The following is a 25,584-nucleotide window of genomic DNA, read 5'->3' as shown; positions in this document are numbered from 1 at the left end:
ATGCATTTCTAAACTTTTTGTGTCTAATACAAACCTGCCAATAGTCCCCGTAGCTCAGCCCAACCCCTAATCCCACCATTTCTCAGCAGGATAAACTGAGGCCCTAAGAAGACAGAGGACAGCAGGTTCTCAGAGTCTCCCAACCCTGGAGGAGGCCGGTCAGGATCCGAGAAGTTACCTGAGACTGAGGCCTAACCTACAGCTGCCCAGAGGGTGGGTGAGAGTGAGCACCAGGCCACGACAGGGAGGTTTGTGTTCCCCTTCCCTATTTGTCTGTGTCACTGTGAGTCACTGCCAGCTGCTCCCCCTGCTACCACCTACAGCACAGTAGTAGTCAGCCTAGTCCTCATGCTGGGCCCTGCTGATGGTCAGAGTGGCTGTGTTCCCAGTGTTGGAGAAATGACCCCAGAGAAATGGTCAGGGATCCCTGAAGGCTGTTTGCTATCATCAAAGATGACCAACACAGGGGCCTTGCCTGGCTTATGCTGGTACCAGTGAGCATTTTTCCCCCACAGGTGATGCTGGCTGTTTGTTCTAGGGACGACAACACTGATCATGACTGCGTTAGCTCGTAGGACGTCACAGAACCTGCAAGAAAGAAAAGGAGATGTGGACTGGAAGATGAAGGACCCATTCTCAGGAGAGTCTCACTTACCTGTCTTAGAGCTCCAGGGCTTCTATAACTCTCAGCATGCCCCCTCTTATCATCTCAGCCCCAGTGGCCCATGGGTCTGGCTGGTCAGTGGAGCCTTTGAACAAATGAGAACCACCCCTGCCCTTCTCTGTACAGGAGCAGCCCCTCAGGGCTCACACAGAACCACTGAGCACAGTGGGGGATTTTGTCCCCACCAGGCCCTCCTCCTGTAGCAGATTCATAAGCATCCTGCCCCCACAGGGAGTGCACTGCTGAGCTCAGGGTCAGGGCAAGGATTATTCCAGAGCCCTGGGGCTGGGGGTGGATGTGAGCCTGTTCAGTGAGCATGGAGGCCCATGAGGGGAGGGGTGAAGGCCATGTTGGAGGCACTCTAACTTTGATCCCTGAGTCCCTGGACCAGTTTCCTCCCAGGCATCTCTTATCCCCTCGCTGGAGACAGCTGCTGGGTGGTTTCAGAGAAGGGCTCAGCCCCAAGGGACACAGAGAGGGGATGGGTGGCCCCTGCAGATCCCACCCTGAGCTAATTGAATCTTCCTTTACCTGCTGGTCCCATAGTCTAGGACGACATCTTCTGAGACTGTGTCCTGGCCTTTCTCCCTGGACTGGTCACAGAAGACCTCAGAGGTGAAGTCTGTCTGCATTTCCCAGGGAACCTGAAGGCCTGTCCACTGAGTAGTCCTGGGCCCTGTCATGAAGGTGGTCAGAGTCACAGTGGTGATGCTGGCTTATCCTGGGCCCCCAGGTCCTTCCTCTGTTCCATCCTGGCTCAGAAGGGAGGCAGTTAATGTCATCCAGGACTCTGGAGTGTCTCCTGAATGACTGTTTTGTGGTGAAGTTCATGTGTTGGTCTAGCTCCACCTTCAGAAGCTTCACAGAGGAGGTCCCCAGTGCAGGGACCCTGCTCGTCCCCACTCTATAGGTGACACTGCAGGCTTAGCCAGGTTCAGAGTCTACACCAGACACCACTTCTAAGCACAGATCCTGAAGGAACTTCCTCCATTGCCAAGCGTGCAAAGAGTGATTGAAGTGCTGTAAGTTTCTGCCCTTGGTATGAGCTCCTGCAGCACGTCATAGGGACTGTGCCTCGGTATCCCCAGTGTCACTCAAGGCCAGGGGCAGATCATGCTGGAAACAACTTCTGTATAAAATGAGAGCTGGCTCAATCTCTGAAGCACTTGAAGTCAACAGTTATTATAATTAAATGCCTTCAGTTGTTTGGGAAAATGTATTAAGTAATAAAAAATCTTAATTTAATTAATTCACTCAAGAAAGTTTGCCCAGCAACTGCTGTGTGCCAGGCACTCCTCCCGGGAGAGGGGAGCAGCCTTGTCTGCAGCCGCGAGCCTCTCAGAGCGGAGGGAGGAAGGAGGGAATCCTGTGATTCACAGGGTGGACAAGTGTGTGGACAGTGACAGTGTTAAATCAGGACTGGCGCATGTTGAACCTGGGCCAGAGAATTAAGCAATTTCTACTAGATTGAGATCAAAAGGCCACGGAGTCAGAAAATGTGTACGTCGTTGTCTAGGGCGATACTATAAAAATAACTGACGCCTCTTCTTTCAGGTATTGGGTCATGGTTACTAACCATCCCTGCATGTGACAGTCTCCTGTGTTGCTTATAAAACCCTGATTCCCAGGCCCTTGGCACGTGACTCTCTGCTGCCCCCTGGCGCCCATTCCACAGTAGCGGCTGGAGGCGTAGGGACAACCGCCGTCTGGGTGCAGATTCAGAACCTACTTCTAGTTCTATGTGGGACCCGCCTCAGCTTACCCTAAGTGGTGTGTAGGTCTGCGCCCAGGATCCGAACTGGCGAAACTCCAAGCCACCGAAGCGGAGTGTCTTAACCACTTGGCTGTGGGGTCAGCCTCTATTAGTTATTGTTGTTAATCTCTAACTGTGCCTAATTTATAAATTAAATGTTATTATAAGTATATAATTGTAGGCAAAAACATAGTACATATAGGGTTCCGTACAATCCAAGGTTTCAGTCATCCACTGGGGGTCTTGGAACATATTCCCACTGGAAAGGGGAAACTACTGTAATAACATCCTCTCAGAGTTCTGGAGCTAGACAAGGTTAGAGGCGGGGAAATGGGAAAAGCCTTTAGCCCAAACTCTGGGGCTCTGATGGAGACAGCTTCTCTCTGTCAGTTCTCCCAGCTGCCTGTGGGGGCGCTGCTGCACCTGGGCCTGGTGTCAGTCAGGCTCCTGGGTCAGCGACCACCTACCTGCTCCCTTTGGGGCTGGTCAGAAACCCCCAGGCCAACATACTCCAGATTAGAAGCAACTAGAGCTGATTTTTCATAGTCTTTATCCTGGAAGAATCCTTGAAATATCGCTTAGGTCCTAGGGATCCGGTGCACAAAATATCATCTGTTGAAAGCTCAAATTCCAACAAGGTAAGTAAATTGTAGATTTCATATTCTAAGTATAATGGCCAACGCTGTTTTGAGTGGTGAATTATTTCTTTTTCCTGTGTGATCACCACCCCCGCAAATTAGACATCAGCTGTCATGCGAGTCAGAAGGAAGCTTCCGGTTTTGTTCTTTTAAAAAATCTCCACATTTGACATTTGTACGTTACTCACGTGACCTAAAGTAGAGTTTCTAAAACCATAGGCCACAGCTCTAAAAACAGATGCAGCCTGTGGTACAGTTTTACTCAGGGCTTTGAAAAGATGCTGTCTCACAGAGCAACATGATCAGGCTCAGAGTAGCTGGGGCAGTCACACGGGATCATGCACATGCAGTGGGTTCTTGGTCTCTTTTATAGATATTTGCATAAAAATGTTATTTTTTAAACTAAAAAAAGAGTGTATTTTACCTTTCTCATAAGAAAGTTGTTTTTAGCTGCACAAGTGTTAAATTCTGGGTCAGATTTAAGATAAATACCCATTTCCTTTTTTTGAAAAAAGTCAGCTTATTAAGAAATAAGTCAATTATCATGTCATGTGTCCATTAAAGGTGTATAATTCTATGCTTTTTTGGTATATTCACAGATACATGCCATGATTTTACATTTCATCACTTCGAAAAGAAACCCAGTACGCTTAAGCTATCACCTACCTTCTCTTGTTCACTGCCCACACCCCAGCCCTCAACAGCCACTATAGATTTCTCCGCTTCTATAGACTTCTCTATTTTCTTCCTGGATTATTTTACTTTGCATAAGTTTCAAGGTTCATCCACGTTGTAGTGTGTGTCAGAGTTTCCTTCCATTTCAAGGATGAATAATATTCTGTTGTAGGGATAGACCACATTTGTTTGTCCATTTATCTACTGATGGACATTTAGGTTGTTTCCTGCTATTGGCTATTAGGAATAATGCTGCTATGGACATTCGTGTACAAGTTCTATATGGACATATGTTTTCACTTTTCTTGGGTGTATCCTAAGAGTAGAATTGCTGGTTCATATGGTAACTTTATAATTAATCATTTGAGTAATTTCCAGACTATTTTCTATGATGGCTGTACCATTTTACATTTTAATTTGTATGAAGATTTCAGTTTTTCCACATCCTCACCAACACTAGCTGTTAGGCAACTTTTTGATCCCACCCATACTAGTGGGATGAAGTAGTATCTAATTTTTTTTTTCTGAGGAAGATTAGCCCTGAGCTAACATCTGTGCAAATCTTCCTTTATTTTATTCCTTGGTAGCCAGTACAACATGGCTGATGAGTGGTGCAGGTCTGTGCCTGGGATCCGAACCCGTGAACCCAGGCCGCTGAATCAGAGCACACCGAAATTAACCACCAGGCTTTGGGGCCGGCCCCTAATTTTGGTTTTGATTTGCATTTCCTTTATGACTAATAATAATAAGCACTTTTCATGAGCCTATTGGCCATTTGTATATCTTCCCTGGAGAAAAATCTATTTAGATCCTTGACTTTTTATTATTGAGTTGTAAGATTTCTGTCTATTCTAGTTACAAGTCTCTTGTCAAATACATGATTTTAAGTATTTTCTCTCATTCTGTGGGTTGTCTTTTCACTTTCTGGGTGGTGGCCTTTGAAGCATAAATGTGTCATTTTCATAAAATCCAATTCATCCATTTTTGTCTTTTGTTTCTTGTACTTTTGGTGTCATGTTTACCAATCTTTGCCAAATCCTTGGACTTGAAGATTTACCTCCATCATTTCTTCTGAGATTTTTATGGTTTTTGCTGTTACACTTAGAGGTTCAATTCTCTTTGAGTGGATTTTTACACACGCTACGATGGCACATCCCCCTTCATTCTGTTGCATGTCACTGTCTAGTTGTCCCATCAAGGTTTGGTGAATAGATTATTCTTCCCCATGGAATGGCTTTAGCGCCCTTGCCAAAAATCACTTGACCATAGATGCCTTGATTTATTTCTGTGCTCTTAATTCTATTTCATTGATGTAGATGGTGCCAGGACCATACTGACTGGATTACCGTTGCTTTGTATTAAGTTTGAAATTGGGCAGTGTGAGTCAGTCTGCTTTTTCTTCTTTTCCAGGATTGTTTTGGCAGTTCTGGATCTCTTCCAATTCTAGGTGAATTTTACAGTCAGGTTGCCAATTTCTATAGAGAAGTAAGTTGGTATAATCATAGCGATTGTGTTGAATCTGTAGGTCAGTTTAAGAATGATTGCCATCTAAACAATGTGCCTGCTTAATTACTTTCAACAGATTTTGTATTTTCAGAGAAAATGTTTTGCACTTTTTAGTTTCTCATCCACATCTGTAAGTCCGTTGGTAGCACTGTGGTTAGCCACTGTCTTCCCATCCCTGCAACTCAGAGCCCATGAGTTCCGAATGATCTCCCTGTCGGTCAAAACATGAAAAATCCTTCCTTGGGGAACTTTTGCGAGATTTTTTCTAACTCTTGTTTTCAAGGAGCACAGTCTGAGATATGGTAGACAGGATAGAACTAATAACCAAATGTTGGCTTGTTAATCTTGAGGATACTGATTTATTAAAAAAAAATAAACAGGTAAGATATATTCTTGTGCAACACAGACTGGATAGACGATCATTGTTAATTGTCTTAGTCATCGAAAAGAGTCTGCCCTTGGAAGAACAGTATACATCATTGTATGTCGATGGAGAGAGAGAAAAAGAGAGATATAGAGATAGATAAATGCTGGATAGAAAAGTAGATGATAATTAGATAGATAGGTAGATGGTAGACAGACCAGTGCCAAAGAGATGATAGATAAAAGATAAATGAATAGATAGATAAACAGATTGACAGATGAATGATGGATAGATAGATACACTAATGGATAGACAAATAGATAGATGATGGATAAATTATAAAGAAAGAAAGAAATAGATGATAGAAGATAGAGAGATAGATAGAATGATAGATGATAGTTGAATAGATAGATAGAAAGATGATTGAAAAATAGACAGATGATGGATAGATAGATGAGAGATATAGAGATGCCAAAGTGACCAGCGTTAGCAGAGTTGCCTCTAGGGAGAGAGTATGTGGGGGTTCATTACACTATTTTTTTCAACTTTTCTGTTTGTAGGATGTTTCAAAATTGAACTAGTTGGACTTCCGAAGAGAGGGAGAGATGAGAGAAAAGAAACCCATGGGAACACGGTACTCATGCTCTGGTATCAGATGTCCTTCCAGGCAGACTCCCTCAGCCCCTTCCAGCAGAGATGTTCCTCTCATGCCTGCAAACATTGAAAATGGAGCTGAGGGGAAGGTCCCAGGCTTGGTGTGAGGGTTTCCTGGTAAGCTCTAAGGATAGCAGCCCAGAGCCCCATGACCAAATCCAAACCCAAAAGGGAGGCACGATCAACCCTAACAGGGTCAGACCTGCCTGGTTCAGGTGATGGGACTTTGGGGCCAGTAGGATGGCAGTGGAGCCAGGAAAATGTGAGACCCAAGGTGGGGTCTGCACTTGCCCCATACTATATGTAAAATATTAGGATATGAAGCACCCCAGGGCCAGCAGGGGCCTGGTGTCCAGTTCTCCGGAGGCTTCACCCAGCTGGTGAGGATGTTGGGGATGCCTCATCCAAGAAACCAGACGAGCACAGACCCTGGGACTGCACGGGGCTGGCTCTACTTCAGGAAAAGGGATTCCAGCAGGGCTGCCCCACGTGAGACATCTCTCTCCTCTCACACATGACACTTGGTTACATCTGGAGATTATGTGATAAATTCCTAAACCTTCTTTCAACAGTCCCCATAGCTCAGAACAGCCCTTAATCCTGCCTTTTCTCAGCAGGATAAACTGAGGCCCTGAGAGGACAGAGAACCTGCTCAGAGCCTTCCCGCCCTGGGAGGGCCTGGCCAGCAAGAGGAAGGACACTTGAGCCTAAGGCCTGACCTACAGCTGCTCAGAGGGCAGATGACAGTGAGGGCCAGGCCAGGGCAGGGAGGTTTGTGTTCTACTTCCCCATCTCTCTATGTCACTGTGAGTCACTGCTAACTGCTCCCACTGCCATCAGCTACAGCACAGTAATAGTCAGCCTCGTCCTCAGTCCAGGCCCCGCTGATGATCAGGGCAGACATGTTCCCCGAGTTGGAGCCAGAGAATCGGGAAGAGATCTCTGAGGGTCGTTTGCTATCACTATAGATGACCAGCACAGGGGCCTGGCCCGGCTTCAGCTGGTACCAGTAAGAATATTTCCCTCCAATGTTATTTCCCCCGCAGGTGATCATGGCTGTCTGTCCCGGGGCCACAGACACTGAGGGTGGCTGTGTCAGCTCAGAGGAGACCGCACAGCCTGCTAGAGAGAAAAGAAGTGGGCCTCAACCTTCAGGTCTCATCCACAGGAGATCCCCTGGCTGTTTGACCTGGCCTGAGCTCCAGGGATTCTGGGGACCCATAGGATGTCCCTCCACCCTCAACAATCTTATCCCCAGTGGCCCATGGCCTCAACTGATGGATAGAGTCTTTAAACAAGTGAGAAATACCCCCCTCTTTCTCTGGGCAGGTGCAGCCCCTCAGGGCTCACACAGAGCCAGTGAGCACAGTGGGGGGATTTCAGCCCCACCAGCCCTTATCCTGCAGCAGGTTCATGAGCATCCTGCCCCCACAGGTAGTGCCCTGCTGAGCTCAGAGTCAGGCCCAGGCTTGTCCCAGAGCCCCGGGGCTGGGGGTGGGTGTGAGCCTGGGTGCAGCACCTGTGCAGTAAGCAAGGAGGCAGAGGAAGAGAGGGGTCCAGGCCATGGTGGAGGTGCCCTGATTCTGCTCCCCGAGTCCCAATGCCGGGAAGGTTTCCTCCCAGGCCTCTTTTATCCCCTTTCTGGAGAGAGCTGCTGGGCATGCAAATCAGCCAGGGCTCAGGGGCTGCTGCTTGAGGAGCTTTGTGGTTTCAGAGAAGGGCTCAACCCCAAGGGACACAGAGAGGGTCGACCCCTCAGCCCAGGGAATTCTCCTTCTCATGCTGTCTCATAATCTGCAGCAACTTCTTTACCCCTCACTGTGGTCTGGCTCCACCCCTGCACTTGTTTGGCCAAGGCAGAGTTCAGCAGTAGAGTCTGTGTGAATTTTCTAAAGAACCTGAAGTCCCCGCCCTTGGGGTGATCCTTGGTGCTGTCATGTAGGTGGCTGGAGAGCCACAGTGCTGATGCTGGATTATCCTGTGACCCAGGCCATCTGTATGTTTGTTTCTTGCTCACCAGGGAAGTGGGGAATTTTGGTTCAGGACTCCAGACTATCTGGTCCATAAACATTTTGGGGTGATGTTCACATTTTGGTCTAGTCCCAGCTCTACCTTTGGAAACTTTACAGACTAAGTCCCCTCTGACCTCCAGGCCTCCTATGCAGTGGCCCTGCTCATCCCCCTTCTACAGGTGACACTATGAGGCTTAGACAGGTGCAGGGCCACCCCAGACACAGGTCCTGAGTGATACAGCCAAGGATGAAACTCCTCCTCTGCCAGGCACACATGGAATTCTTGAGCAGTTATCAAGGTGCTGTGAGTTTCTGCTCTTGGCCATAGTGTCATGTGGTCTGTGCCTTAGTATCCTCATTGGGTGGTCAGGGCCAATCACACATCATGTGCTTGAAAGAAATGTTGGTGCATAAGAATGAGAGCAGGCTGCAAACCTCAGTAAGTCCTCAAGGGAATATATTAATCAACAAAACATTGTAAGTAGATTAACAAGGAGAGTGTATTGGGAAAATTGCTGTGTTTCAGGCACTGGGAAACAGGAAGACTAGAATTTTCTGGCTCCCCTCCCCCTTCCTGGGAGAGGTAAGTGGAGGGACAGGTGAGGGGACAGTGGAGGGGCTTCCAGGGAAGGAGGAGTGGCCGTGTCTGTCAGGACAGGGGGCTCTCAGAGCCCAGGGAGGGAAGGGAAATGTGTGACCACAGGGAGAATGGTGTTAGCAGACAGTGGCAGTGTGTTAGCACCATTAGGGTGGACTGAGGGCAAGATGCCTGGACCGGAGCCAGAGAAATAGACAATGTCCTCAGGAGCAGGATCTGACACACACAGTGACAGAAAATTTGTCCTTGAGAGTGAAGGGTGACACTATGGAAAATTTAGGACACCTTTTCCTTCTGGTATGAGGTCGTGGTTACTAACTCCTCTGCATGTTAGAGCCTCTGATGTCCAGGCTCACCCCATGTCCAGGCGGCTGTGCCTGGTGATCTCTGCTGCCCCCTGGTGGCCGCTCCTCACTGGTTGTGGAGGTGCAGGGGCGCCCTCTGTCCTGGGGTAGATTCAGACCCACTGCTTAGTTCCTGATTCCTGAGCCACGGACTGCTGCCCCAGGGCAGGAATTGTTCTCTCCACAAGCCCCCTGCCTGCCTCAGACCAGGCACAGAGGGGCTCAGATTTCCCGTGAAAATATGAAAACGATGAAAGCAGAGCCACCATTGCTGGGGGAAGAGGAGTAAACCTGTGACAGGAGAGTGTGAGGAGGAGCCTAGTCAGTGCCCATGGGTGAGAGCCAGGGCTTTCCAGGGAAACCGAGGGGCTCTGGGATCCAGACTAGTTCCCGTTTGATGTGACACTTTCCTGTAAGTGAAGGATTTGGGGATAGGGGTGACATGTAGCCATGTAATAAGGGGGGATTTCCAGGTAATAAACCAGGATTCTGGGAACAGCTTAGCAGGTAAACTGCATGATGGTCCAGGATGGTGCTGGGCAGGGACAGGTGAAACACAGGTGGGTTCCAACACCACCCCCATTTATCTGGGGGCTGAAGATACTCAGGCGGTACTTGCTGACCTCCTCCATCTTTGCGCCCACTCTGCAGCCTTGTAGGGCCTTAAGCTGCTGCATGTGCCTCTGATTCTGCACCAGCTGTCTAGCATCCTGTGTGGGTAACCCATCCCCACATTCCCCAATGTCCCACAGACTGAATGACCTGTGGGAACACAGAAGGAGGGGTGTGCACTTGACAGAGAAGGAAAGGGGCTGAGAGAGGGTGGGTAGTTTTCCCAAGGACACCTGAGAAGGAGGAGAGAAGAGCAGGACCTGGCTGGTTCTAGGCCAGACATAGCATTTTCCTCTAATGTACAGGAACCAGCCTGGGCTGGGGGAGGGAACCATAGAAAACCCTCAGCCAACATTTGTGGAGCCTGATGGAGACAGCTTCTCCCTGTCACTTCTCCCAGTGGCCTGTGGGGGTGCTACTGCACCAGGACATGGGACAGGTCAGGTGCCTGGGAGGGAAGCCAGGTCCCTGCTCCCTTTGGGGCTGAAAGAAACCCTAAGAGTAACACACTCCAGATTATCATCAACTGGAAGGACCTTTTCATGATCTTTTATCCTGCAAGTGCGGTTGAAATACTGTTCTTAAGGCTCCCTGCTTAAAAGACTTAAAAGTCTATCTACCACTCATGGTCAAGTAGCAGGATCATTACATTGTAAGTATAATACATAATCCTATTATATTGTCAGGCTTTATCAAGAAGAGAATAATTATTTGCTTTCTGTGTGATTCCCTTTCCCCATGAAGTTTTTGCTTTGGTACAAGTCAGGAGTGTGGATAGAGGAAGTTTCTGTTTTCCCTTTTTCAAAAAATACCCAGTTGATATTTTTGCCCCCTTTGAAGATACTAAGATGATAAACCACAGAAATGTGAAGAGAAATGCAGCCTATGATGCAATCTTATTAAGGGCTTTGAGATAGTATTCCCCCATGGAGCAACACGATTGGGCTCAACACAGACTTGTCAGTTTATACCGTCATGCACGTGTGTTGGTATCTGATCTTTTAAATAGACCTATATTTGCACAAAACGTGTTATTTCTGAAACTAAAAGTGAAGAATGGAATGTATCTCTTGAATGAGAGCCTGTGCTTGTTTGTGCTGCACAAGTGCTCAGTTCTGGGTCTGATGTGAGATTCTCATGAACACTTTCCCATTTCCCCTGGAAAGAGGTGGTTTCTGCCCTTGTTCACACTGGAAAGCCACCTGCACATGACTCTCCATGAGTGACAGGACCCTCACCTCCCCAGAAATCTAGAGCAGGACTCGGGAGACTATGGTCAGATTAGTCTCATAGGGTCCTCCCTCTTCTCTCAACTCCAAGTTCTTAGGGAGCAGAGGATCAGAGATCGCGTCCTCCTGTGCTGAAAAGATGGAACTAGACTGTCTTTTCCTAATGCAGATCTCTCAGGAGGTCTCCATCACCTGGGACTTGCTGAGTTGTTCCTGCTGGCAGCCCAGGCAGCAGGGACATGTGTCAGGATTTCCTTTTTCAGTGTGCTTTTTCCAAAGAATTACCGTCTATTTAAATTCAAGAATCTCTGTCCCTTGAAATCCAGGGTCTTGTAGAGATGAGTTCACTGGTTCATGTGATGGGAAATGGCTGCTGAGTAGACAGTTTCTGTACGGCCCTCACCATCAAAGCTCCCAGCAGCTTCTGGGTTGCCAGATGCCTAAGGAGGCTGAGTCAGGACAGACTGGGCTCCCATGTCTGACAGGAGGAGGAAATGTGGACAGAGCTGAGTGTAGGGCCAAGGCCCCATCCACCCTGAGTGAGAAGGAGAGCAGACCCCCTGTGCTTCACAGACTGTGCCTTCCTGTGATGATTCTCACCTGAGATGTGAGTAGCAGGTGAGCAGGAGTGAAGCCACTCAGTGTGGTTCTCAGAGGACCAGCCACACAGGCTCCCCTGGGAGCTGTTAGACATGCAGATTCCTGGCCCCCACCCTGACCTGCTGCAGCTGCCTCTGCATTTTGTGGAGACCCCCAGGGGACTATGTGCTCACTGAAGTCTCAGAAGCTCTGGTCTAGGTCACCGTGGAAACTCTCACTTCCTCCTGCTTGTCTCCCTAAGTGCTTCCTGGACCACCTGGGTCTTCGGGCTGAATTGCCCTGCCCTTGTGAACTGAGCTTGATTTAGATTCTAGACCCCACAATGATGTAGGGAAATGTTTAAGAGCAGGAGTTTTTTTGCAAGCCACATGGGTGGTGGGTTGGGAGTGATATCCCAATGGGATGTCCAGATAGAAATAGGTGTTTCCTGTTCTTTCCTTGATCTCACTCAGGCCCAGTTGATCTGAACTTTCCTACTTTCTCACACCTCATGCTCTCTTCTGCCTTCTGGTTTCTATATGTTTTTCTCTCTGACTGAAACCTTCCCATGACCCTGCTCCTCACCAATGTGTCACCTTTCATTCTGTGTCCATAACATATGTCTAGGAAACGGTCTTTGAATACCAGAACATTCAGAAACACAGAATCATACACCTTTATCATTTATCATCAAAATCCTCACATTGGGTGTGGGGCATCCAGATTCTTTTTATGGAATAAGCCTCCATCTGATCTCTGCACCTCCCATCTCACCTGTTTGATTCAATAATAGGACTAGAAACACAACCGGAAGCAATGTCTGCTGCATGAAAACATTGTGACTCTTGAGAAGATCATGACTTTTGTCCTTTATTCTATTAATATGGTACAGTCCATCAACTGATTTTCAGGTGGTAAATCAACCTTGCATTCCTGCAACAAGTACTACTTGGTCATGGTGTATATTCCTTTTGTTATGTTGCTGGATTAGGTTTTCAGTAATTTGTAGAGGATTGTTGTGTTTAAATCCATAAGTGTCATCCATCTATACTTTCTCTTCCTTGTGATCTATTCATTCGGTTTTGGTATCAGGGTAATTGTGGTCTAATCGAGCGAGATGGTAATTTTTCTATCCCCTTCTATTTTTTGGAAGAGCTTATGAATAGTAGATCTTAATTCTTCTTTAAATATTTGATGGCTTTCTCCAATGAAGGCTTCTTCGTCTGGGTCTTTCTTTGTAGGTAATTTTTGCTTAATGATTTAATCTCTTTTCTTGTTGCAAACTTCATCAGGTTTTTTATTTTTTCTTCAGTCAGTTTTAGTGACTTGTATCTTTCTAGGACTTTATCCATTTCATTTAATTTTTTGTCATTTTTTTATAGTAATCACTCACAGTCTTAAAGTTTTGTTTTATTTCAGTAGTAATGGCTCTTTTTTCCCCCTTGGTTTTAGCACTTTGACTTTTTTATTAATGATTGGCCACTCTAAAGGTTTGTCAATATTTTTGTTGTTTTCAAAGAACCAACTTTTAGTTTTCTTGGTTTTCTCTAATGTGTTTCTATTTCTATCCTTTATTTCTACTTTATCTTTAGCATTTACTTCCTTCTGCCTGCTTTTGTGTCAGTTTTCTCTTCTTTTTACAGTATATTAGGGTGGAATGTTACATTAGTGATTTCAGATCTTTTATATATTATATATGTAGTACTTCTAATGCAGTGCCAGGAGATCAAGGTGTATCTGTATGTAAGTACATATGTCACCGCTAACATGTTCATGAACACATGGATTACAGTTATAATAATTGCTTTTGTATCCTTGTCTATAAATTATATCATTTGGTTAATTTCAGGGCTTATTTAGATTAATTGATTTTATACTTCTTTTAGCTCTCACATCGCTGATTCTTTGTTAGAAATTTTTCATAGGATGCCAGGTATTGTGAGTTCTTTCCTTCTTGCATCCTGCGTACTCGTATTTCTATCTATGATTTTTTTTTCACTTTTGGATTCAGTGACTTGGACACAGGCCCATCTTTTCTCAACTTGCTTGTACACTCTTTAGTTGGCAACAGAGCAGCCTTTAGTCTGGGGCTAATTTACCCCACCACTGAGGCAAGTTCTCCTGACTAGTCAGCCTGACACCTTAACTAGCAGCTCTCTCCTCTGACTGGGGAAAAAGCACTACATGACTGTGTGAGTGTGAGCCCTGCAGAAAGTTCCTCTAGTGTCTGTGTTTCCTTCCTCAACCTCACGCAGTTTCCTCCTACCCATGACCCGTCTGTCCTCTTAGGAATATATACAGGACTCCAGGGTTCTCACTTCGTGCAGATCTCTCCTCTTTCACACTCTTCCCTCTAGACTTTTGTTTTCTCTTTCTCTCCCTGGAAACACACTGTGACGTGGAGAATTGTATGCATAGAGTTTGGAAAATCTCTCTGGAGGAAAGCATGGAAGCAAGACTGGGCAGACTCACAATGTGGTAAGAGTTGAGGACTCAGATGGGAGACCCCGTAAGGTCATCCTAAACTAAGGCAGGTCCTCGGGGTCTTGGCATAAAGCAGTCTTTCGTCCTGAGTCACAATCAGAGAGGGGGCATAACCTTGGAGGAGGCAATTCTCTACAGACAATGGCACTTCCCAGTGAGGACACACTTTGAGCTGCCAGGGGCTCCCAGCTTGTTTGGGTGGGGGATCAGGACTGAAGAAGAATCTAGGTGGACACCACAGTGTCCACTGCACTGGTTTGTTTGCTCCATTCAGAATCCCACACTGCCATGGGGCTTCAGGCACTCAGCTGCTCTGGGCAGTTTTGGGGATAGTCCAGGACATGTGGGCCATGGAGAGAAGGCAATGCCATAGTCATCATCACCACATGTAAGAAATCCAGGGACTACAAAGAAGCGTGAATGTGTGTCTGTCCTTCCATTCAGTCCCTCTATTTCCAAATCACACCCTGGCCCAGAAAAATCCAGGATGGCCTGGTCCCGCCAACCCAAACCCTCTCCTGATCCCCTGTAGGCAGAGTCTGTCTTTGGGGCTTGGAAGAGAGGGCAGCCTGGGGATCTCAGATCTGGGCACCTGGGACAGACCTGCTCATGTCTTTGTTTACAGCCCTCCTGGGGAGGAGGACTGTACAACATAGAGGAGGAAGGGGATTTTGTCTCACTTTCCCATCAGCCTGTGACACTGAGCTTCATCACTATCACTATCCCAAACCTGTAATCATCATTCTTGTCCTCAGCCAGGGCCCCAGTGATGGTGAGAGTGGCCATGTTCCCTGAGTTGGAGGCAGAGAATCAATCAGGGATCCCTGAGGGACTCTCACTATACTCATAGATGACCAGCACAGGGTCCTGGCCTGACCACCGCTGGGACCAGTGAGCATAATAACTTTCTGTGCTCTCTCACTGGCTGGTGATCCTGGCTGTCTGTCCCAATGACACAGACACCACATGTCTGGCTGAGTCAGGTCAGAGGAATCCACAGAACCTGGAAGAGAGGAGGTGAGAGTGAGTATGAGGATGAGGATCTCATTCCCAGAGTGCACAAAGCCTGCATCTTCCTCTCTGCAGAGCTGAAGTTCTAGGTCAGGCTGTCTCTGGTCTCTTTGGGAGCTGAGCCTGTCAGCAGAGCCTGGAGAGCAGCACCTATTCAGGGAGTGAGGAGGGGGAGCGGGAGAGGGGTCCATGGTGGAGACATCCCAGAGCTCTCCCTCTGAGCTCACAGCACTGCTGGGCTTATTTTCTTATTTTCTTTTTCAGGCTCTTTGAGGCAGTGTGGGATGGTGTTCATGTAAATTTACCTTCCCCTGGGGCTTCTCATTGAGATGGAGAGTCTCAATCCAACTGTGGTGACATCCAAGGTGACTGAGGAAAAAGAGGGTGGATTCCCCTTGTTTCCTCCACCTGCTACTTGGGTCAGAAAATAAATCATAACTCCATGATCTGAGATCACAGTCACCTTCCTGGGGTCTGACCACATGGCACCTGTCCCCAACCCCCTCTGGCCTATGTTCTGTCCTGGACTCACTCAGCTTGGCTGTGGCCTTCCAGAAGCCTGGCCAGAGGGCTGAGCTGGGCCCCCTGAGAGATAACTGACAACACTAACTCATTGAAGGTTTGTCATGGACCCATTGTCTTCCTCCTCCTCTTTAACATTCTCTTGGGGTCCCTCAGGCACAGTTTTTTCCCCATCCTTGGCATAGTGTCATTGGAATGTACTTGTGCCAGTAGAATTTTTATTAATCATTTTGTATATGATAGCTTCCTTGTTAAACAACTACTCGCTTTTGTGGCTCCATCATAACTTCTAGACTCAGTTTACACCTGGTATTTGCATCCCTCCTGTGACATCTCTCATCCCATAATAAACTAGCTAATGACAATGGCAATTCTTTGATTCTTTTTTTTTTCTTTCATCAACATCTTATGTAAACTTCTTAAAAGCACCAGAAACCGGACCTGGCAGAGACATCAACTTTCGGCTTATGGTCCCTGTGAGGGTCTCCAAGGTCACGTCTTTGCACAGGGTGTGAAGTCTGGGGGCTGGATGGTCAGTGGTCCCTCCAATGAAGTGGATCCTATCACTGAAGCAAGCATAGTCCAGTGACCAGAGCTGTGACCTGAGGAGTGAGCATCTACTTCACTCTGGAAAGTCTCCTGAAGGAGGCAATGGATGCTCCATCCTGGGACCTGAGTGCCCTATCTCCCACACCCTGAGATGACCCTGAGCAAAGGAGGTGGTGCCTCGAGTTGGAGTTTGCCTGGAGGTGGGGAAGGAGAGGCAGACAGTGAGTGGTCAGGGTTTCTCTAGACACGCCTAGGACAGAAGGGGCAGCTCCCCAGGGCTTGAGCTGGACAATGAGGGGAAAGCCACTTGTGAGTGGGCAGAAAGTTTAGGCAGGTGTCCTGGGTGAAGGACAGGCCCTGGGAGCCCCATCCTTTCAAATTGTGCTCCTCAATAGAGCTCCTTGATCTCAGGGTGGTCTCCCGAGTGAATCACGGCTCTGCGGGAGCTGCCCAAGCTGACACCTGGGACCAGGCTTCCCAGCTGCATCTCCCAGGTGAGACACTCACTGTGCCCTGGCCCTGGCAGTGTCCTGCGGTGACACTGTGTGCCTCAGCCTCACAATGTAGTCGCTGCAGACCAAGGGAATTGGATGACCTGTCTTGACTTCTGAGGGCTGAACCTTGGACACCTGCTTACCTCCAGGGTTGGTCTCCCTCTGAGGCTCCACCTGGGAAGCCCTGGCCTCTGTCCTGTATGCTCCTGGCTGCAACTCTTCTGCCCCCTGCTGGTGGAGGAAAACTCACACCAGGAGCTTCCCTCCTACAGGACACCCCAGAGCATCTGTCACCCGAGAGGGTGTGGACCAGCAAGTCCAGTTCTCCCTCTGTGTCACCTTTGACCCCTGCCCTGCTCAGTGTAGCACAGAAAGGTCAAACACGGGTTTCAGGGAGGCAGGTCAGGTGTAGTTCCTGTAACCATGTCCCAGGGTTTAAATGCTCCAGCGTGGTTCATTGTTTTTGTTGGAAGAAAGGAGAGGGCATATCTACAGCTCTTCTGCAAAAAAGTAAAAGCCCACAAAACCTAAGTGATGCCCTATAGGGACCCAGGCCTTAAGTATTTGGGATCCATGACTGATGCTACCTCCAACCCATAAGGACAGTTGGGTCTTCAGCAGGAACACCTGGTGTTTCCTGAGCTAAAACTCAGTTTTATATCCTATATTATCTCTCTTACTTTTATTTTTCTTTCATCTCAGAACTCTCCAAGTTAATGATGGGAGAATTTCTACACTAGCATGATCTGTGGTTTTAATAAAATTGAGAATCTCCTATTATTAAGACCTGGTATTGTCTGTTCCTCCTTTCAATGGCATACACTTTACTGAGCCTTTTCGTTGGATTCTCCAGGCTCAGTGCCCATCCCCATCCTGGTCTGGCCATCATACGGAGACCCCCCCTCCTTCAGCCTGCACATGGTGGTGACCATCAGGGCTGCGCCCAGGAGAATCTGTGGGGACGGGGGAGCTGCTGTGGCTGTGCAGGGCCCTGGCCTCGGTCCTGCTGGCTCTGCTCTGCAGTATTGCTTGGTCCTTTCTCTCCTGAGCAGGTGGGAGTGACAGGGGTCTCACGGTGACACTGATGGGGGCAGCTGAGTCTTGCAGGAGCCCACAACCCTGCAGGTTCAGGAGACTGTGGGGCTCACTCTCAGGAGTCCTGCTCCCATCAGCCTCCCCTGTTCGTCTTTTCTCTCTGGCTGCTCTTAGAGTGTCTCTCAATAGTCCATTTCTGTTATGATGTATGTTGGTGTTGCTTTCTTCAAATATTTTTTTTTTGTGCTTGAGATTTGATAAGGTTCTTGGATATGTGCATTTATAGTTTTCACCAAATTTGGACTATTTTTGGTTATTATTTCCTCAGCTAGTTTTTGCATCCTCACTCTCCTCCCAACTTTTCTCCTTGGAGCCTCCAATTCCACACGTTGAGTCCACGCAAACTTGTCCGCTAATTCAAAGATGTCCTGGTCACTTTGCTCAGTCGTTTCTCTTGCTGTGCTTCCTTTTGAATAGTTTGTATTGCTTGTCATCAAGTTCACTAGTCTTTTTATTTGGGGCATCTAATCTGCTGTCAGTTTCTCTTTTTTTTTTTCTCTCTTTTTCTCCCCAAAGCCCCCCCAGTACATAGTTGTATATTCTTTGTTGTGGGTCCTTCTAGTTGTGGCATGTGGGATGCTGCCTCAGCATGGTTTGATGAGCAGTGCCATGTCCACGCCCAGGATTCGAACTAACGAAACACTGGGCCGCCTGCAGTGGAGGGCGCGAACTTAACCACTCGGCCACGGGGCCAACCCCTGCTGTCAGTTTCATTCAGTGTATTTTTCAATTTCAGATACTGCAGTTTTAATTTCTAAAAGTTCAATTTTGGTATTTTTTAATGCCTCTATATCTCTGTTTAATGTGTCAGTCTTTCCAATTCCCAAATGAACACATGAAATATAGTCATAAAAATTACTTTCATGTCCTTGTCTACAAATTAAATCATCTGGGAATCAACAGGATCATTTTGAAATAACTGATTCTGTACATGTTATGGTTCATGATTTCCTGATTCTTTGTAGTAAATTTTTTGATAGGATGCCAGGTATTGGGAGTTTTTCCTTGTTTGGACCAGGACACTTGTATTTCTCTTTATGTTTCGTTTTTTTTCTTTTGGACTCAGTAATGTTACTTGAACATTGAACAGTAATGTTACATGTTCTACCCTTTTTCAACTTGCTGGTGCACTTTCTTAGGTGGCAACAGAGCAGCCTTTGGTCTGGGGCTAATTTTCCCCACCACTGAGGCAAGTTCTCCTGACTAATCAACCTGATACCTTCACTAGGAGCTTTCCCCTTTGTCTGAGGAACAAGCACTATATGACGCTGTGAGTGTGAGCCTTGCAGAATGTTCCTCTAGTGTCTCTGGGTGGTTCTTTCCTCAACCTCATGCAGTTTCCTCCCACACATAACTCATCAATCCTCTTAGGAATAAAAGCAGAACTCCAAAGCTCTCTGTCTGTTGAGATCTCTGTGCAAAACCCCTGCCTGAATCGGCCTAAGCAGTGGAGGCACATCCCTGTGACCCTCACCTGCTCCCAGGACATTGCCAGGTGGGATCTGAACTCTGCCTTTCTCTTCCTGGTCAGTGTTGGGAAATCACAAGAAACTTTTGTCAGGATTACAAAGCCATTGAACTCATGATTTGAAGAGTTTCCTCTCTCAAAGGAGGAATAGAAACTTACATGATTAGATTCTGGCATTTCAATATCTATCTCTCATAGAGAGAGGGGGTGGGAAAGAGAGAGAGAATCAGTAAGGATATAGAAGTTTTACACAATGCTATCTACAGTTTGACATAACGGACACTTGTAGGATGTTTCACCCACAGTAGCCAAAGACACAATTTCCTGAAGTACATTTGGAAAATTATCAACTATTGACCATATTCTTAATCAAATTTCACTATATTAAAAGGACTGGAATCATAAAAAGCATGCCCACACAGAATTAAATTTAAAACAACCTGAATAAGTGTTGAAAAACCCACTTATTTGAGAATTGAAGTATATACCTGAAGTAAATCATGAGTCAAATAAGAAATCACAATGTAAATGAAACAATACTGACTTTTATTAACACATAAAATAAAGCATACCAAAATGTAAGGACTGTAGTTAAAGCAGTGCTTTGAGGAAAATTTATAGCTTTAAATGCTAAACATTGGAAAGAAAGATATAAAACAGATAATTTAAGCTTTCACCACATAAAGGTAAAAAAAGGAGAGAAAATCAAGCCCAGTGTAAGAAAAGGAAGATCAAAACATCACTACTGACCCTATAATAATTAACAATATTATGAGGTAATATGACAAGTAATGAATGCCAACATTTTAGATGATCTAGATGAAGCAGAGAAAATCCCTAGCAAAATCCTCACGCTGGGCTGTCTCTATACAATCCCCATCTTGGCTCCATCCTCACAGTCTCCTTCCACTACATCTTCAGGGCCTTCCTTCTTCACCTCCACTTAACATGCGTGCACCTCATTTACCTTGTGCTCTCACATAGGACCCAGGTCTTGGAGGCTGGGGTGGGATAGGTGAATGACGTTTCTATAGCTGTGTCTCATGATCTGTTCACCGTGAATTTTTCCCAATGATTTAATTGTGGTAAAATGTACATGACATAGAATTTACCTTCCTAACCATTTTTGCATGTCTGGTGGTCTCAGAATCCTCTATCTTCTCAGAAGAATTGGGGGAAAATTTATCATGAACTCTCACTTAGATTTTTGTGTCTTTTTCTTTTGTGAGTTTCTTGTATACAGCCTGTAGTTGGGTCTTGCTTTTAAACTTAATGTGACAATCTCTGTCTCCTAATTGTGTTATTTAAACCATTTACAATGAATGTGGTTATTAATATATTTTAAAGATAACATCTTAGTATTAATTTTCTTTGTCTCATCTCTTTTTTGTTCCCTTTTTTCCTTTATTTGTTTCTTTTTGATTGAGTATTGTTATGATTCCATTTTATGTCCTTTTTTGGCTGACTAGCCATAACTCTTTGCCATCTTATTATCTGTAACTGGTCAAAGTCTGCATTCGGGTGATATTATATCACATCACATATAGTAAAAGAACCTTATAACATGCTTCCATCTCTTTCCTCTCATTCTTTTTTCTATAGTTGTTTTACCTATTACTTTTGCCTACAGTATAAATTACAACACATGTAGCAATTATATTTTTCTTTAGTCCGTGAATTATCTTTAAAATAGACTTATACAATGAAAAAGTTTTAATATTTATCCTTGTAGTTAGTATTTCTGGTTCTTTCATTCTTTTTTGCAGATACAGATTCTTTCTCTATACTATTCCTTCTTCCTGAGGAGTGTATGTTATTATTTCTTCTATGATGGGTCTTCAAATGACCAAATTCAGTCAGTTTTTGTATGTCTGAAATTTCTTTTAATTAATCTTAATTTTTGAAAGACGTTATCCCTGTGCAAAGAATTAAGTTTTTTTTAAAGATTGGCACCTGAGCTGCATCTGTTGCCAATCTTCTTCTTTTTTTTTCTTTTTTATTCTTCTCCCCAAAGCCCCCCCAGTATATAGTTGTATATTCTAGCTGTGAGTGCCTCTGGTTGTGCTATGTGAGATGCTGCCTCAGTATGTCTTGATTAGTGGTGCCATGTCCATGCCCAGGATCCTAACTGGTGAAACCCTGGGCCACTGAGGCAGAGCATGCGAACTTAACCACTTAGCCACAGGGCTGGCCCAGGATTAAGATTTTTATTTCAGCTTTTTAGAGATGTTTGTCCACTGCCATTTCACTTGCATTTCTTCTAACAAGAAATCTGAAAAAATCTTTATCTTTCTTCTCCCGAATGAGTGTGTCTTTCCTCTTTGGTTGCTTTTAAGATTCTCTCTTTTTCACTGTCTGAAGCAATTCGATATTCATTTGTGTGCATTTTTTTTCTATTTTATGTACTTGAGTTTTCTTCAGATTTTTGGATCTGAGGACTAGAATTTTCATCAAATTTGGAATGTTTTTGGCCATAATTTATTCAAATATTTTTCTGTCCTCCTCAGTCCACTCTCTCTTTTTTGGGGACTTCAATGTCATCAATATTATGTGGCTTAAAGTTGCCCTATAACTCAGTGATTCTCTGATAATTTTTTAAAGTCTTTTTTTCTGGGTATCATTTTGCAATTGCTATTGCTGTGTCCTCAAGTTCATGCATCTCTTCTCCTGAAGTATCATATCTGATGTTAATCTCATTCCTTGTATTTTTAATCTGAGACAATGTAGTTTTCATCTCTAGAAGTTGGATTTGGGTCTTTTATTTTCTTCTCTGTTTCCTCTTAACATCTTCAGTCATTCAGGCTAAATTTGGCCAAAGACTGAAACATCAACTCCTACTTGAATTTCTAGCTCTGGTCTGCCTACAGATTTCAGACTTGCCAGCCCCAAAATTGCAAAAGCCATTACTTAAATCTTTCTCTCTTTCTATATAAAAATACATCATACACATAATGCATTTCTCTTTCATATATATATGTGTATGTACATGTGAGTATATAGATAAGCACGTATATATTTTATATACATATGAGATACATATCCTATTTGTTTTGTATCTTCTGGAGAAGCATAACTAATATATCTTATCAGCTATAACTATTTGTTGTTAAAATATTTTTATTTTAATGTTTTTCAACTTAAATTATTCACTTACCAAAGTTGACCTTCTAGTGATATGCTACCTTTTCTCATATAGTATACTTATAGTGCAGTTTACATTTTCATAACATATTATTCTCTCCACATGGAATTTGTGATATCATTGTCATATATTTTATTTTTACATTTATTATGTCTCCAAGTATTATTATCATTGCTTTGAGCAGATGACTATCTTTTATAGACATTAAGAAATAAAATCATTTCTATATTTATCCACATAGTTACTGTATCTTGTGCTTTTTATTTCTTTGTGTGGATTCACATTTCTATCTGTCATCATTTCCTTCTATCTGAGGGGCATCCTGTACTATTTCTTGTAGTGAGGATCTGCTGGTGATCAATTCTGCAGTCTTAAAAAGTTTTATTTTACCTTCATCTTTGAATGGTATTTTCACTGGGTAAAGAATTAGGAGTTAACAAGTGTTTTCTGTTAGTATTTTAAAGACATTGCTCCACTGTCTTCCTGCTCACGTGACTCCTAATGAGAAATCTGCTCTCACATGATGTTTGTTCCTCTGTATGTAATGTGTCTTTTCTCTGTGGCTGCTTTTAAGATTGTGTCCTCATCACTGGTTTGTACCAGTTCCATTATGGTGGGTGTTGGTGCTGTTTCTCATGTTTCCTCTGCCTGAGCTTTGTTGAGCTTCTTGGATATATTGGTTTATGGATTTCACCAATTTTGAAATACTTTTGGCTATTATATCTTCAACTATTTTTTATATTCACCACCAAGTTCTCTTCCTCTCTCCCTCACTTCCTCCAACTACATACTATTTAGTCTGTATAAAGTCGTCCTATAATTCACTCGTTTTTTCAGTCTTTTTCTTTCTGTGTTTCATTGTGAATAGTTTATATTACCATGACATCAAGTTCACTAATTTAACCTCTTCTTTGGAAGCATCTATTCTGCTGTCACTCTCATCCAGTGTATTTTAAAATCTCAGACCTTGTAGTTTTCATCTCCATAAATATGATTTAGTATTTTTAGAATGTCTTTCACATCTGTCCCTGACATGTTCAATCTTTCCTCTACCCACAATAACAAATGAAAGATAGTTACAATAACTGTTTTCGGGTCCTGTGCTGACCCACTCCCTGCAGAGCCTGCCTGGAGGGCTGGGAGGAGAGGGAGCCTGGGGATCTCAGATCTGGGGACCTGGGCCAGACAGACTCATAGCTTTGTCTACAGTCCTCCTGGGGCTGGAGGAGAATGCTACACAGATGACGAGGGGTTTGTGTCTCACTTCCCCATCAGCCTGTGTCACTGTGAGCTTCATTACCGCTAAAATCAAACACCTGACAGTAATAGTCTGCCTCGTCCTCAGCCTGGGCTCCACTGATGGTCAAGGTGGCTGAGCCTTCTGAGCTGGAGCCAGAGAATCGTTCAGGGATCCCTGAGGGCTGCTCACTATTAGCATAGATTACCAGCATGGGGGCCTTGCCTGGCTTCTGCTGGTACCAGTTAGCATTATAGCTTTCTATGCTCTCTCCCTGGCAGTTGATGGTGGCCGTCTGTCCCAAGGCCACAGACACCCCAGGTGGCTGAGTCAGCTCAGAAGAGGCTACAGAACCTGCAAGAGAGGAGAGGAGAGGTGAGTGTGAGGATGAAGTTCTCATTCCCAGAGGGTACACACTCTGCGGCCTCTCCTCTGCAGAGATGAAGGTCAGGGCCAGGCTGCTCCCTGGTTTCTTTGGGGGTTGAGCCCTAAAGGGCCGCACCTGTGCAGAGAGTGAGGAGGGGGAGCAAGAGAGGGGTCCAGGCCATGATGGAGATTCCCCAGAGCTCTGCCTCTGAGCCCACAGCTGAGATGTGCCTCAGGGCCTCTTTTATTCTCTGAAGAAATGCAAATCTACTTCCTCCTTTTTGTGGCCTTGTTGGGTGTCTCCTTGCTGAGCAGAAAAGGGCTCAGCTTGAATGAGGCTGTGAAAGTGGGTCCTGTTCCCAAGGCCTGTCCCTGAGCACTCAGAGCCTCTCTGGTGTTGAGTGAGGAAGTGCTGCCCCCTGCCCCAGCACATGCTCACACACCTCAGTCTGTGCCCTGGGCTTCCTCTCTGGTCTTGGGGAGAACCCCTCAGTCCTGCTCTAGTGATGGGTCATCCAAGGGGATGGGGTGGGCAGTGCTTGAAGCAGGAGCTTGTAGGGACATTGGTCATGCTGTTGTATGAGAGGACAGAATTCATGATGAGACACAGAGAAATTGCTCATGAACTCTCAGGCAATTCTTTTTTATATTTTAGAAAAAAATAGGAGAAATTTTTGGTATCTAAGGCTAGGAAGAATACTTTGATGACAACAGCATCATGATTTGTAAATGGATGATCAATTCATTGAATCTCATCAAGATTAATATATTTTCTTCTGTAAAACTTTCTAAAGAGGAGGAAAAAAACAAGTAACAGAGAAAAATATTTGGAAACCACATACCCCATGACAGACTACTGCATAGAGTATATAAAACACCCTCAACACTAAACAGTAAAAATAAAACCCATTCAGAACATAGACAATGAACAAGAACAAAAATTTCATGGAAGAGGATACAGAGATGGTAAAGAGCACATGAGAGGATGTTCCTCATTAGTCATGTGGGAAATGAACATGAGAACCACAAGGACACATCCCTACATCCCTATCAGAAGGGCTGCAATAAAAATAGTGACAACTCTACATGCTGCAAGGATGTGGAGAAACTGGACAACTAACGCCTGCTGATGGGACTGTGGAATGATGCAGCAAGTCTGGAAAAGGGTATAACAGCTTCTTTAAAAAAGCCAAATTTTGTTTACCATGGAGCCAAGCAACTGTAATCTGGGGCATTTATTTCAGAAAATGAAAACATGTTCACAGAGAATGTATACACAAATGTTCGCACACTCTTTTGTGTAATGCCTCAAAGTAAGATCAATCCAGATGTCCTTCAATTGGTGGATTAGTAAAAAGACTTTGGTACACTGGGACTGTGGAATACTACTCAGCAATGAAAAGGAATGAAATCTTAATGCACACAATGATGTTGATGAATGTAAGTGGCTTATGAAGAGTGAGAAAGGCCAATCCCAAAAGCCTACATATTACATGACACTTTTTTATTTCTATGTGTCACTTCTGAAAAGATAAAATTTTGGAAATGGAGAATCTATTAGTGGATACCAGGGTTTAGGACAGTGGAG

General features: G+C 45.0%; 1 gene segment (V, D, J or C); it reads right to left on the bottom strand.

Annotated features, from left to right (window-relative positions):
• LOC106848155 (immunoglobulin lambda variable 3-19-like) overlaps positions 1-24,253 on the bottom strand; it is a 168,917-nt gene extending 144,664 nt beyond the window's left edge. The window contains 2 exon segments of the V gene segment in view: positions 23,694-23,984; positions 24,133-24,253. Coding sequence covers positions 23,694-23,984; positions 24,133-24,178 — 337 coding nt within the window.
• Between the last annotated feature and the right edge of the window lie 1,331 nt (positions 24,254-25,584).

The sequence above is a fragment of the Equus asinus genome, chromosome 8 (assembly GCF_041296235.1).
Source record: "Equus asinus isolate D_3611 breed Donkey chromosome 8, EquAss-T2T_v2, whole genome shotgun sequence".
Classification (NCBI taxonomy): Eukaryota; Metazoa; Chordata; class Mammalia; order Perissodactyla; family Equidae; genus Equus; species Equus asinus.
This window is presented reverse-complemented; position numbering and strand designations above follow the sequence as displayed.